General features: G+C 38.8%; 1 protein-coding gene across 2 annotated transcripts in view; it reads right to left on the bottom strand.

The window, feature by feature from the left end:
- Positions 1 to 579: 579 nt before the first annotated feature.
- The window catches only part of CXADR (CXADR Ig-like cell adhesion molecule), a 34,951-nt gene continuing 21,483 nt past the window's right edge, over positions 580 to 14,047 (bottom strand). The window contains exons 7-8 of one of the 2 annotated variants that reach the window (XM_064643994.1): positions 13,810 to 13,996; positions 580 to 1,172 (exon numbers count right to left, since the gene is read on the bottom strand). In XM_064643994.1, the coding sequence (XP_064500064.1) occupies positions 1,131 to 1,172; positions 13,810 to 13,996 (229 nt within the window). In that variant the 3' untranslated portion in view covers positions 580 to 1,130. Of the gene's footprint in view, positions 1,173 to 9,509; positions 13,997 to 14,047 lie in introns of those variants that run through there. The other variant, XM_064643993.1, reaches the window with a different exon arrangement.

Raw genomic sequence — 14,047 nt, 5'->3', positions numbered from 1 at the left:
CATCAGTTTCACCATACGGTTGCTTTCAGACCACAGCACAGCACAAACCTTAATACTGGATTAAGGTTTAAATTAGTATCTACATATTTACAATGGTAAAAAATCATCACGTGCATATGCACCCAGTATTTCTCAAGTGCACAGAAAGATGTAGCTGAGCAAAGACAGGTTTGAGTTTGCGTATGGTCACTGCTACTGCCTGAATGCTGGGGTGTCCTTCCACGTGCTCAGATTTATGTAGCCTGTGACAGGTAATGAGTTACCAAAAATGCCCTAAGTAACAGCAGGGTACCAGGCTCCAAAAATTAATTTATTAAGTTCCATCCACTAGGTCAGTTTACAGTGGTCTCATCCTACCTAACAGTGGTTAGGCAGATTAATATTTTCATTATGAAATCAATACCCAAAGTCTCCACGTCGCAGGAGGCAACGAGGACCCCGTAACCAGCCTGGTTTAAAGAGCACCTTCCTCTTCCCTCTCATTTCCTGCATGGTAAGTTGTGGACCAGGAGGAATAAGGAAGTGTCCAGATGTGAATTACCACAACACCTGCATTAACAGATCATACTGAAGCACGTGTGAACTGTAACATTCAAGTGTATTTTATTGAGTGTTATAAAATATATACAATCTTGAAACACAGCGCATTTCACACAGAGGTTGTAAGACCTTGTTGGTATCACTACAGCACTGAACAAAGAATACACTTCCTATCAAATGAGCAGACCAGAGAGCTAGGAAAAAACAAAACTACTCTATTTCAGATTACAACCTCTTTCAACGCGCTGCTGCTTAAGGCTATATTTGTGCTACCTGAGTTGATTTTGTTAACTTCACAGTTTTTTGCATCTCCAGGAAAGGGGTGGGGGGGAGCAGAGAGGATTGATGGTGCACACTTTTCAAAACACAAAAGTAGCAAGAAAAACGTTGGTAGTCGCTTTGTAAACTTTGCATCAAAAATATGAAAAAGAAAATATGTGGTACTTACAAAACTGAATAGAGCCGACTTAACAATCTTGAATCTAAAGTGAGATCAAGTAAAAAAAAAAACCCTGCACTTCATTTCACAATGTACTTCAGTTTCACCATACTGGAAAGTCATGCAAAAACTGATGCCTGTTTCTTCATGTTTATACCACTGTTATGTCACCAATCTTGTGTGCGATGTCATACTACAAAAAGAAAGAATATCATTAATCTATATTAACAAGATGCTAGATACTCTCATATACAGTAATTAAATGCACTATTCAGATCATCACCCAACTTGTGGCCATTCAGATTAGGGTTTAAACCAGTGTCTCACAGCAAAGTGGTGCAGTGGTGCAGCAAACTGACACTCCATTTATTAGTGCACTGTAAATGAATGTAACTTTAACTTGATAGCAAAATTTCAGTATCTTCACATAGGTTATTTAACAATCCTCGTGGATTTCCCAGTGCAGACCTACTAAAGTGCATTTCTGAAGTACCTGTCAACATCTGCTAAGGTGTCTCTTTCCTCAACTGCATAACAGTAACCTGAATTATCAAAGAACCACACATTTTTGGTTTTTACTGTTACAAACACTATTTTTTTTAAGAATCCAGTGACTCATCCCAATCTGCATACTGGCTTGTTTTACCATTTCCTTAGAAGTCAGTTTTAGTTCCCTGACTATTTTTATTGACATTTCTGAGGATACCTTTTTGTTGCACAAAGATAATAAACAATTCTTTGTTATAGCTACAGTTCTTTATCAGCTCTGTGAACTCTTTGACTTCTTATTCTAAGACTGATATTGTAAGAAAAGTGGTAACTCAGCATTTCTCCCACCACTCCAAGCCACAAAATGCCATTTCTACGTGCTGTCTGTGCTCAACTGCTGCTGAGAGTCACCATTATTAATTTTGGAAACATAATATTCCACCAGAAGACAACTCTTCCTAATTAATAATCCACAAATGTATATGGATGCATTGCATTTACTGGTAACATCTCATTTTCTTACTCCCCCATTTCAGCTTATTACAGGCCTTTGTATAATTACACAAGTCCTCACAGATTTTTAAAACATGCCTCAATGCCACAATAGTTTCTCCATAAGGCCAGTAATTAAAACAAGTGACTCAGGCTACCTCTCTGCAACATCTCACTTTCTTCCTTGCGAACTGTCACGCTGCAATTAGAATTACACATCAAATAAAATCTTCCAGTTGCACACGACAGTAAAATGAACTGAGCCCCTTCCCAAAGCCTTGCTTGGAAGCGTAACTGGAATCAGTACCAAGGACTGCTTGGCATGAAACCAGGACCTTTGGCTTCTTTCGATTTAAGGCTATTACCTGGCATGCAAGCCTGTTTCACAACTTCATTCTGGCTATTTCTTATGTAATTATTCTTTTAAGGAATACTAAGAGGTGTATTAATTGGCACTGGACGCTGAGGCGAGAAGTGTCCTTTCTGTCTGTGTTCCTGTCTTTGCACCATGGATAACACAACACTCCTACTGCCCACCTCCCGCATTAAAAGCCCTCAAACAGATAATGAGCTAATAATTAGCAAACATATGCTTTCTAAATAAATATTAGGCTGCTCCCCACACAGTTCATCCTGTCTCATTTTACTGGAAAACCCCGAAGAAAGAGCGCTCTTTCACACCAAAACGTTTGTAAATCCAGCTTTTCTCAGGGATAAGGCAGGCTTGCAAGCAGGGGTTCATGTGTCTCCAGCAAGCACATCCTCTTTGCTCCCCTTCATGAATGAGTCAAGGGATAATTAACACACCTTCCTTACGGAGAAAATTCTGCTACGTGGCACACAGATGAGCGGGGATGGGGGGAGAGCTTTTGATAGTCCAGTTGTTTGGAAACGCAAATGCTTTTTAAAATCTGATACTTAAATGAGCTAGGAAGGCAAAATGGAACAAATACAGCATAATCTGTCCTCCTTTGCCTGTGCTGCCCTGATACTTTCAGTCTTGATTTTCTTTTCCTTTCTTTCTCATCTAAGTACATCTCTAGCAATGGAAAAAAAGAAAAAAAGAAAGATGCAGTCTGGCAAGTGAACTCTAGCATGCAGCTAGAGGCTATTCGTGCAGCTGTGATAAAGAATAAATAAATAATAATAAAAAAAATTAAAATCCACCCCCCAGTGTTGTAACTTATAAACAAGATGTGGTAAGTCCTTTGGATCATGAAAGGAAAACTGTAAGTTAATAAGAAACTACTGTCTGCCCAGGTACTTGCAATCATAACCCCATTATGTTTAAGCTGGAAAACCAGGGGCCGGTTTAAAACACACTCTGTGTAACGTAGTTTAAAGTGCCTAATGCCTAAAGCAGAGGCAAGTGTGTGAAAATGGTTAGGAACAAAAAATATGATAGAAAAGGGCAGTAGAAGGAAGAACCCCCCACAAAAGCATGATCAGTAGCAACATACCACACTCAGAAAAAAGGGAAAACCTGTCTAAAACTCCATCCTGCTTCAGCAGTGAAATCCATCCCGCAATCAGAAACAAAAAGGCAGCATGTGACAGAAAGAGGAAGGTCAGGCACCAATTTAAGTTGGAAGCTGTAGGCAGAGGAAAGTTGTACAGAACACCAAGCACAGAGCAATTTGTTGCTGACAAGGCCAATGATGCCAGGAAGGAGCTTTCCATCTCTCTGTGTGTATCTCAGCCTGGCAGAGTAAGCAAGCACACATGGTTAGACAACTCCAATATCAGCAATGATGAAGGAAAATAACACACTGTATTCTGTATTTCCATTATCCTACTCTGAGAATACCTTCCAAGTCACCTGCAGTGAGCAGCAGGGAAAGGGTGGTGAGGGAGCATGAAGTGGCCCAGCAGAGTGATTAGGACACCAGCCCATGTGAACACTTGGTCCTACACACTACTGAGTGGGAGCAGAAAGAAGCTGCTTCACTCCGAGGTGATGCCAAGCAGGCATCCAAGCAAGGATCTCTGACCAAACCTCTGGAGGGAAAGCACTGGCAATGGGCTTTGAGAGATCTTTCACCCTCAAAAAGCTGCATAATGAGATCTGCCTTACTATTATTTTTACTACAACTTGAAATACCCAAGGAGTGCTGTAAGTACTGGAAGAGTGACTGTTGCCTGGGCAGAATTAAAAATCAGCAAGCAGCGGGGGACAGAGACAACCACAGATGGCCTGAACAAGATAACTGTCTTTAAATACATCTATTTCAGAATTTTCTAAGACTATGAAAGAGGTGAAAATAAGGACTAAGATGGGCATCTGGGGAAGACTGAAAAGATTTGCCAAGGAAACTTTAAAAAAAATGACAGTGCAATGGGAGACTCTAGTTTCACAAAAGAACTGTTTCCACTCTAACAGCTATGGAAGACAATTAACAACGAGAAAATCTTAACATTAATAAAAATCACACAGCTGACAGAGCCAGGTCATCAACCCTAATCCTCCACTTCGTTAATCGGACTCCTCTGCCTTGGGATTCTTTTGTTGTTGTTTTAATTGCTGGTGAGTGAGCTTCTGTTAGCCATGTCAAGCACTAAGGATATCCTCAGCTTCCTTGCACATTCAGCAATTTCCCCCCATTGCACAAACCATAAAGCCAGCAGCAAATTAAATAGTTAATACAGTTGGCACAGAGCTGAGATGATCTCAGAATAAAATCCACGTGTGTAACGTAACGACCCAGTTCTCACTGTCATGCTGGATACCCCACTCGGAGGGCTGATTAAAATCCCAGCTTGCTCAGGTAACACCAGGGGCAGGGAAATTACGCTGATTTCTAACAGGCAACAGAAAGCACTGTTGAGCATAAAGGCTCTTCTAACCCTCCTTCCAGCCCTTTCATCTAGGAATAAAGGATTTTAGTGGGTTGCCTGAGATTCCTGCCTGCCCACCCAGTTCAGATATGCATATATCATATTTAAAATAATACGCCTAAAATACTTCAAGTAGCAACACAACCCTGATTTTAAAGACATATAATTTATGTTTAGAACTTCGATGCTTTTCAAGTATGCAAGCCTGGCATGATCAGAGTTGTAGGTTTTACTGTACAAGAATCACAGTTTTCATTGTCTTGCTCCTAAAAGAACAGGCACAATTATGATCTGGGGATTTCTTTTTCCCCTAAATGAGTGGCAAATGAAGAAACATTGTTGGTGACCTCAACTTCAGTCTGAGGAATACTGATATTTTAATGACTAACTCTAAGCTCTCGTCCATACTAGTCAATCAGGCATTGGCTACATTTTTTTTTTTTTTTTTTGGTAAAAAAAAGGATATAGTAGTACTTCCATCAGAGCAACAGTGTGTATAGATATAGTGTTTCTCACCACAACTGTTAAAACCTATCAAAAACTACATTCATACCTCAGCTGTACATTTCTGCAGTTTACAGCTTTTTATTAGAGCTTATTAAAAAAAAAAAGTCTCTACAGATGCAGATTACAAGAATCATTTTCTCACCTAAATTTATTTCCTGAGTAAGCAACAAGAAAATAACCATCTGGCACCTAAGAAGGTTTCTTAGCTTTCTGTTGGGAAACATATTCTTAGCAAGTCACTGCAAAGCACAGTACAGTCAGTTGTGTTTGGGCACAGAAGACATGGAGAGAGGCTGCCAAGGCATCAGCCATGGGGGACGTTCCTAATTCCCAAACATAACATTTCTTACTTGGTTTCAATATAAAGCACTCATATTTCACCATAATTTTTTTTTTTCCAAGTGGGCCAAAGACAGTATAGGAGACCACAGCACGTTACATTTTTTTTTAAAGTTCTGTTTTAAACACAGATGGCATACAAAGTCATTAAACAGGTTACCTAAAGAGGTCACCCAAACCACAACTCAAGTCTGAAGAGAAAGAAAAAGAATATTGCAATGCTTAAGCAACTTCATATTGAATTACAAAATACAAGGACAAAACCAGGGCAAGACCGAACAGCTCATTTCAAGCTGTGTCCTTTTAGTAAGTTTGAATTTTTCTCACGTACCAACAAAGAACAGAAAAGAATACATGAAAATAAAGTAATTGCAAGCTTTATTTTTTATCTTACAGCTGAGATGAACTGTTTCTGGTCTTGACAGTTACAGGATTGGAAGTGACATGGAAGGGCATTTTATTCATCTGGATAAGGAGTGCAGTGCTACCAGCCACAACATAAGCTTTTTGACATGTTCCACAAACCACCAGCTGTGCCCCAGAGTCGGCACTTTCTTTAGCAGTCACAAGCAGTTCAGCAGTTTTATGTTTGTATTACCACCGTTTGCCTTTGTTCCTGGTCTAAGGGTATTGGTTTCCCTCCCACCTGAACTATTCTACTGGTAAACAGAAATCTAAAGTAATAATTTTATCTTGGTCTCCTACAGCTAAGTAAGGCACAGCACAAGTGTTCTGACTTGAGCTAAGTTTCTTAGAAACACCACCCACTCAGCTACCTGTCGAGTCAGCAGCGACTGGCTGCTGCTGAGAGCTCTAATCAGAGACCTTAAACCCCGAGAACAAACACTCGCTGCAACTTCAACTTCCTTGAAATCCGACTAATCCCCGCTGCTGTTCCGGGGGTAAAATATTACCAACTGACATGAAGCAGGGAGATTCAGAGTCCTGTATGGGATAATACAGTTACAAATCCCAGAGCAGGCCAAGTCACAAGCTATAAAAAGGTGCTACTTCACTTGTACAGCAGTAACTGGCCACGAGACACAATGGCTCGAGTTTCTTTCCCATACATGAAGGAATGTAAGTTGAAAAATGGACATAAGTGGAAGCTATTATACCAATGGTACTAAAAATTTTTTTAATGTACTTTAAATGGTACTATAAGTTACTTTTATAGCTCTTTACCATGTGATTTAGTATTCCTTGATACCAAATTCTGAGCAAGCTGCTACCTAACCTGAGTGACAGGAGATGTTTGTGCCCTGAGCACCAAGTCTGGAGTGTTCAGGAGTCTACAGTTTCTTCTGTTTCTTTATACAGTACTGTTGGTAATAATATAACCAAATGCATCATATGCAGAAATTATGCACGGTAGGAAGAGTACAAGGCTCTGCAATTTAAGTAATGAAGGCATGCTGGCTATATGAGCAACTCTAAATGCAAAAAAGTTTTGCAGACTCTGAAAACCCCTAAATCAGATGTTGCTAGAAACCAGAGTAAAGGAAAGGCTCCAACAAGTTGGAAAGTGCTTCCAGAATCCACATCCCTGGCACAAAACTCCCCAGACTCACTGTTTTTCTCTCCCCATTTTGCAATTAGGAAAAATACTTCAGGAAAGAGAACACAATACCCTTCAGGTACAGCACTCAACTTTCGTCCTGCCTGCAGCTCCCAGAGCCACAGCATCCAGCCCTGAGAAGTGGGACAACTGTCAATGCATCACACAGCTTTCTGCGCTTCCCAGCGGACAACGCTGCCTCTGGAGGCTTTTTCCCCCCAAGAAAAAATTAGATAAGCAAAGATAAAATGATGTGCTTTCAGATGTTAATGTCTCTTCTAATACTGCCACTTTTTTAAACTGTTACATAATCCAGTTGTGTAACCAACACACTCAACTTCTCCGTAAGGCTGCTCCCCTCCCGCCATCCATCAACCCTGGCATCAGAGAGGGCTCCTGTGTGAGTTGCACAACTTCCTTCGTTTCCCAGATAACATGGTACAATTGTCCTCCATCTGTTTCTTGTGCTAATCCACTAAAAATGAGGACCCAGACAGCACCTGCTGCCACTTCATGCTACTGACTCTCCATATTCCAAGCAACCTGACCAGTAAGTACTTCAACAGCTGAAAGCTGAAGTCTTCAAAATGCCAACTTACAAGGGTGACAGTAACACTGACTTAATATGAAAATCAAAGGATCCTTAAAGGATCCCTGTTTTCAGAAGCTTGACTTTGAATGGAAGTCAGAAGCAGGGACGGCACAACCCTCTAGGCCAGTTTTCTGCCAGAGTGGTTATTTTAAAAAATTAAAGGTTCATACTCTTCCCCTGATAAGCTGAGCCTGCACCATTCTGCAAAAAGCCTAAAGCAAATTAAAAGAGCAACAGAATTATCGTAACTCAAGTGCACATTTTTTTTTTTTATATTAAGATGCATGTTGTGAGCAGTCACCTACAGTCCTACACAAGTGAAAGGTGGTTTTAAAATAATCTGAGATTTGGAAAGGTAGGCAACATTTATAGCTTCTTTTCATCCTACTCTTGCCTTTGCTTCTTAATCAGCTGTTTGTCTTACAAACTCTTTTGTTTTATGAATTTTACAGACAGAAAACAAGGCTAAGATGCTGTCATGAACTGCTTTCTAAAACAGCCTTTCAGCATTATCACAGAGCTTGCAAGAAATGAAGTTTCTCCATCCAACAAGTAAGTTTTTGAGACAGTAAGCTCAAAGGACACAGCCAAAGATGTTCAGAGAAACAACCAACCAACCAGATAGACTTTAAGAAACTTTATCCAAGGCATTGTCTAATATATATACAAGGATCACGAAGGTTCTGTAGAACTACCACGTGATGAGTGCCCTCTGTTCTTTCAGGACACTCAGGAAAGCTTGACATGGTTTGTTGGAATTCCACAGAGAAGCTGGAGGTACTCAGCTTCTGGTTCACGGTCACCTATTCTCAAAAAAAATACCTGGAGCAGCTGAGGCATGCAAGAGCCATCTGTGACAAAACTGCCACCTTAAGCTCAAGACTTCCATCCTAAGTCTTGGCGTTGATGGTAAAAAGTGTAGGAAAAGTTTCTTAGAACTCTACAAAAAGAGACAAATCTGAACCTTCATTTTTATTAGGGTTTCCCTTTGTATTTAAGCATGATTCTTAATTTGAAATAGAAAAAAACTCCTAAAGGTTTTCCCACCAGTACTTCAGATGCTTGTGCACACATGCATCAGGGGTTTATTTACACAGAAAGAAGGGACTGGAACATCTGGCATGGCACAGGTACACATTAACATATGAAGATATGCATGCATTATAACACAAACATGCCTACACTAGGAGCAAATGTAAGCTAATTATACCTCCAATGATATGAGAATTATACATGTCATTAATGCAAACAGAGCTCATGCTGGACTTTGCTTCCTAAAATTAATTATGTGCCCAAGACAAGACTGGAGAAATCACATTAATCTCAGGTAAAATGACAAGGAAAATAATCAGTTGGTTTGCAAAGCCAAGGGGTGCAGAGTATGCCAAGTCAACTTCCTCTGAATTGAAAAAGGTGCACATTAACTGGCAACATAAAACCAAGCACTTTATCAACATGCTTTGAGTGCTGCAAACCTGCTTTTTTGAACTTTAAAAGAAAAAAATAATCAGTTTCAGGATTTTTTTTGTTCTACTGAAAATAAAGAGGGATGAAATGGAATCTAAAGTTCCTTTCAAGCCTTATGTTTTCAGAATGACTATTGATATCTACACTTAGATATCAGTAAGTGCATGTTTTAAAATATCTAAAGTTTTAGTTCTCTTAGGAATTAATGCGGGAGGGGAAAGCAATAAATAAAATGATTAATGCCAGCAGGGTATACACAGCCATATTTATTAGTTCACTTCCAATTACATAAAAGAGAAAGCTGAAGCCATACACAAGTGCTGCTTTAAAATAAAAGACAGACTACTGTTTTCTCCAACAGTTTTATTTCAAAAAGTACACAAGTCTGTCATGGAACTACAGCGTTTTAAAATTTTGAATTTTGTTTGTTTTTTTTTTTTTTTTTACAAATTCACTCACAATACTCATATTTTAAAATACCATTCCCCCAAAAGTGTGAATATAAAACCTCATACTGAAATTCATATCAAAGTCCATGCTTTGTGCATGAGAAGTGTAATGTAACATCGTAACATTTGGGATTCCAGGAAGTTTTATTGCTCCGATTTCAACTGAGCTGTGCCTCAATGCTAGAGGACCAGTAACCAAAGGGTCCCATAAAGCACCTATCAAGTGTTTAAAACATGGTTTAAGTGACACAAATAGCTTAACGTCTTTAGACTGGAACAGAGACCTAAAGTGATCCAGAATATACACTGCTCAGAACAAAACTAAAAGCTTGTCATGGAAACCAGTAGTATACAATATTCAGCATTACAGAAAAAACTTGCAATTAAGAAGTCTTACTTGCACTATTAAGCAGGAAGCATACATCTAATATGAATGCAACTATCCAGAGTTGATAAAGACGTATGCAATGTACATTTCTCTCAAAAGTCATGTTTTACCCCTCCAACAAGGCATTTCTGTGCACTATACAGTTTTGGAAGAAGTATTCATTTTTCAGGGAAGGAAGTTTCACACAATTATCTTTAAATACCCACTGCAGGAAGTTTATGAAGATGCTTGAACTGTATGGACAAGTGTTACGGAACCTCTACAGTATTACAAGTCTAACACTTTATTCACACCATGCTAAAATTGAGGGGTTTCTTCCTATATATAGTAGTCCTCAACAGGCAAGTTTACAGTCATGACATTAACTAGAGGTTTCTTGAGCTCACTTAAGAGTATTTACAAAATGGTACCGCCCTCCCTACCCCCTCCCCCTTTTTTCTTTTTTAATCAAATGAGACATTAAAAATGCCACCTCCTAACTGATATATCAGCTGCCATTACTTCCTAAAAGTGTTCTGTTAGCTGAGCTATCTGTAAGATTGGACACCTCACGTGTTTAACCAGTTCATCTCCTACACAGCTAGAAATCATTGTTAGACTACAGTAGCTGCCTTTGAGAATCATAATCCAGTGTAAGTGAACAATCTAGTGACAAAAGAAATAATTTATAATACCAGTATTATGTTCTCATAGTAGTGTTCTATCCATCCAAAAAGGCATGATGATAGCAACTTGAGGCCAAGTTTACCCCAAGTCAGGGGTTCTTTATTTCAGATAAGGACTATGTCAGATTCTATTTCTCCTCTTTTTCCATGCAATTACATAAATAGACAGACACTGTCAAGGCTGCTAAGCCTAACAGCCAGGCTCTGAGGGCACATCACGCTGTCCTTCTGTCCATTTATTATTTTGCACAAGCTGACAGAGCATCAAGCATGTGTAAACTCTGCTCTGCTTGCTTTACTGAGATAGGTTTCTGGTTCTGAGTGTCCTAGGGCTTAACTGACTGTAAGTGCAGGGTCTCAGGCCAAACCAAAAGAACAAAACAAAACAAAACAAAACCAAAAGAAACCAAACAAAACCCACCAAAAAACACATATGACCACAGATGGCTAAGAACCAAATTTAGTAGGTTTGCTGCCTGGTTGCTTAGGTTTATAGCTATCTCTCAGTCTGTGATTCAGCTTAGTTTTGTACTCAACTTGTATTTATAATAACTATACCCTTTTAATTAAGGAAGGCCTTAGTTTCAAGGTAAACAATCAGTGTACGATTAACATCTTGGAAGTCTCTTCTGTCACAATAATTGGATGCAAGAAGATGTCTCCCCATCTATTGTTCTTCAGAAGCTATGTTTGGCACATTTACTAAACCTATTATTTACCACACATATAAAAATCAATCATCCATCTCATTGGTACAACAACTGAACAGTTTTCAGGAATATAAACACTTAAATCATAATTAGCAATTGAAGGAGTGACATTTTGAAATACAGAAGAATACAGAGAGAGACACTGAAGTCACATCCAAAAATAGGCATGAAGAGGTATAAATAGTACATAAGAATCAAGAAATCAGATCACAGTGTCATGTTTTAAGAACTGTACCATCATCTAAGCACCTGTTCAAACAGTATGTTTAGGCACCAGAAATTTCATAAAAACTGAAGTTACAATCAGGCAAAGTTTATTGACAAGGCACACATGAAAGATAAAAAATCTGATCTCTAACAGTATCAGCTTACAATCTAAAAAAGTCCCAAATGTGTAAAACTAGGTCTAGAATACTTAATAGCCATTCAAGTTTCTAAATTCGGTATGAAGGGTATGTTAGCATTATAAAATGGTTTGGGTTGGAAGATGACCTTGTACCAACCACCCTGCCACGGGCAGGGAAATTTCTTTACATTAATAGTGCCAGCCAAGGATTGTGCATCTAATTACAGATAGGACAAACATTTAGTAGTAAGCCAAAGAATTCCTCACAGAACTATAAGCAGCTACAAAAAAGCAGACACTAAACCTAGAAGTTTGGGAAAATGTTTTCTCTCACACTGTTGCTACACACAAACAATCCTAACACCTTTCAACAGGCTATTCAGATATTTCCTTCATCAACATCAGTGCCACATACTATATGCTTTTAGAGTTTTCCAAAATACCTTGCAGTTCAACAACTATAGCTAGAATAAGCTGAAGGGACTCTCCCCCACCTGCCCTCCACACAAGATGAAGAAGGTAGAAAAGAGGAAGGAAGATAAAATCCACAAAGAATCAAGCTGCACTAAGTTTTAAATCCAGCTTTCACAGGTATGTAATATCAGCTACCAGAAGCTATCAGAAGTCCTAAATACATGTGAAAGTAAGAGAAAGAATTGTTCTGTTTCTCCTGTATTGCTTTAATTTTGCAAAATTGGGAAGAAGCATTTTTAATTTTGAAACATGAGATCTGCATAAACAATTCTGGATAACTGTTTGCTCTCAGCTGCACAAAATTCTTGCTTTTAAAAAGTCTGAACATTGGTTCAGAATATTTAGGGCTGTTGAAGAGGCAAGGAGAAATGAGCTTTAAACTCCTTGCAAATTCACACAGGAAGACATTAGCATCTTGAGTAAAGGCTGACTACTGCTTACATGTATATGGGAAAAGTTGTTTCCACAGTGATGTTAGAGGACAGATATCCAATACCAGTTACTTAACAGCTTAATAGCTCTCATTAAATCTCCATGGAGCTTCTAGGTAATTGGTTTGGAAAAAAAATAAGAGCACTGCCTTAGTATCTAAACAGGCGTTGGAAAATGCAAGGTACAATTACCTTAAAGACCTGCATAAAGATCCATAATTCATTCTTACTGTGATAGTAACAGCTGATTTATAGATCTTAAAGCTTAGGTACCATCACCAACAACCTGACAGGACCTCTTGCATCAGATAATGTAAGTATTAAGTCAACCTGACTAGAACTAGTTATTACAGAAAAATTCATGTTTCAAAGAGCTTGCAAGGTTCTCCTGTCACACTTCCACTCACTGACATTTTAAATTCAGAGTAGATTAATTAAACTAATTGAACCAATTAAATAACTGGCTGCCCCTGAAATAAGAGCTCAAGTGCTCCAAACAAACATTACCAGATCAAAGAACCACATAAATATGAACAGAATTCAAAGTCATCCTCAGTATTTCAGCCCCATCCAACTACATCAGAGTTCAATATCAAGTTCAAATATTTCTGTTATTCCATAATTGAGGATAAAGTTACAGGAACTCTGAGAAACTCCGTGGTCTAAATATGAAATGCTTTGTTAATTCTCCTTTGTCTCACTGTTACACATTCAGGACTGCACATTAGCTGACAGCGTCAGTGTCTCTTCAGTAACCTACCACAGGTCCAAATACCTTCAGTGTCCAATATTTACTTAGGAACTTCAACGCTTTTTGCAAATAGTTCAACTGTCATATACTAATAAGTTTAAAATTAAATCTGAGAATTGGTGGCTTTTCAAACTAACTTGTTCATTTGCTTCAAGGACAATTTCATGCCAGTGTTTAAATGAGGGATGGAACACAGTAGTTTTCTCTAATACTTACAATGAACACTTTAAAAAACAGCTTTTAAATTAATAATATTTTATACTATCGACCCATCTTTGCTTTGTGCTGGAATCATCACAGGAACAGCTCCCATTCTACTTAAATTAGGTGCAGCTACCTTTGAAGGTGCAAAGGTTGGGTTTTGACCAGGAGCACGTTCAAAGTCTTCACTTGGGACTTGGCTATATGGAGTTTTGGTATATCCTTCCATATTTGAGGGAGACATTGAACCCAGAGAAGAGCGATTGCTGCCGATGTAGCTGCGAGCTGTTGAACTGCGGCTTTTTGGAGGTGGAACATCTTCTCTGAAATACACAAAAAAAGAGTTGCAGAACAAGAGTTCAGTCACCATTACC

The sequence above is a fragment of the Pseudopipra pipra genome, chromosome 2 (assembly GCF_036250125.1).
Source record: "Pseudopipra pipra isolate bDixPip1 chromosome 2, bDixPip1.hap1, whole genome shotgun sequence".
Taxonomy (NCBI): Eukaryota; Metazoa; Chordata; class Aves; order Passeriformes; family Pipridae; genus Pseudopipra; species Pseudopipra pipra.
Note: the sequence above shows the minus strand (reverse complement) of the source record. Positions and strands in the feature narration are given on the sequence as shown.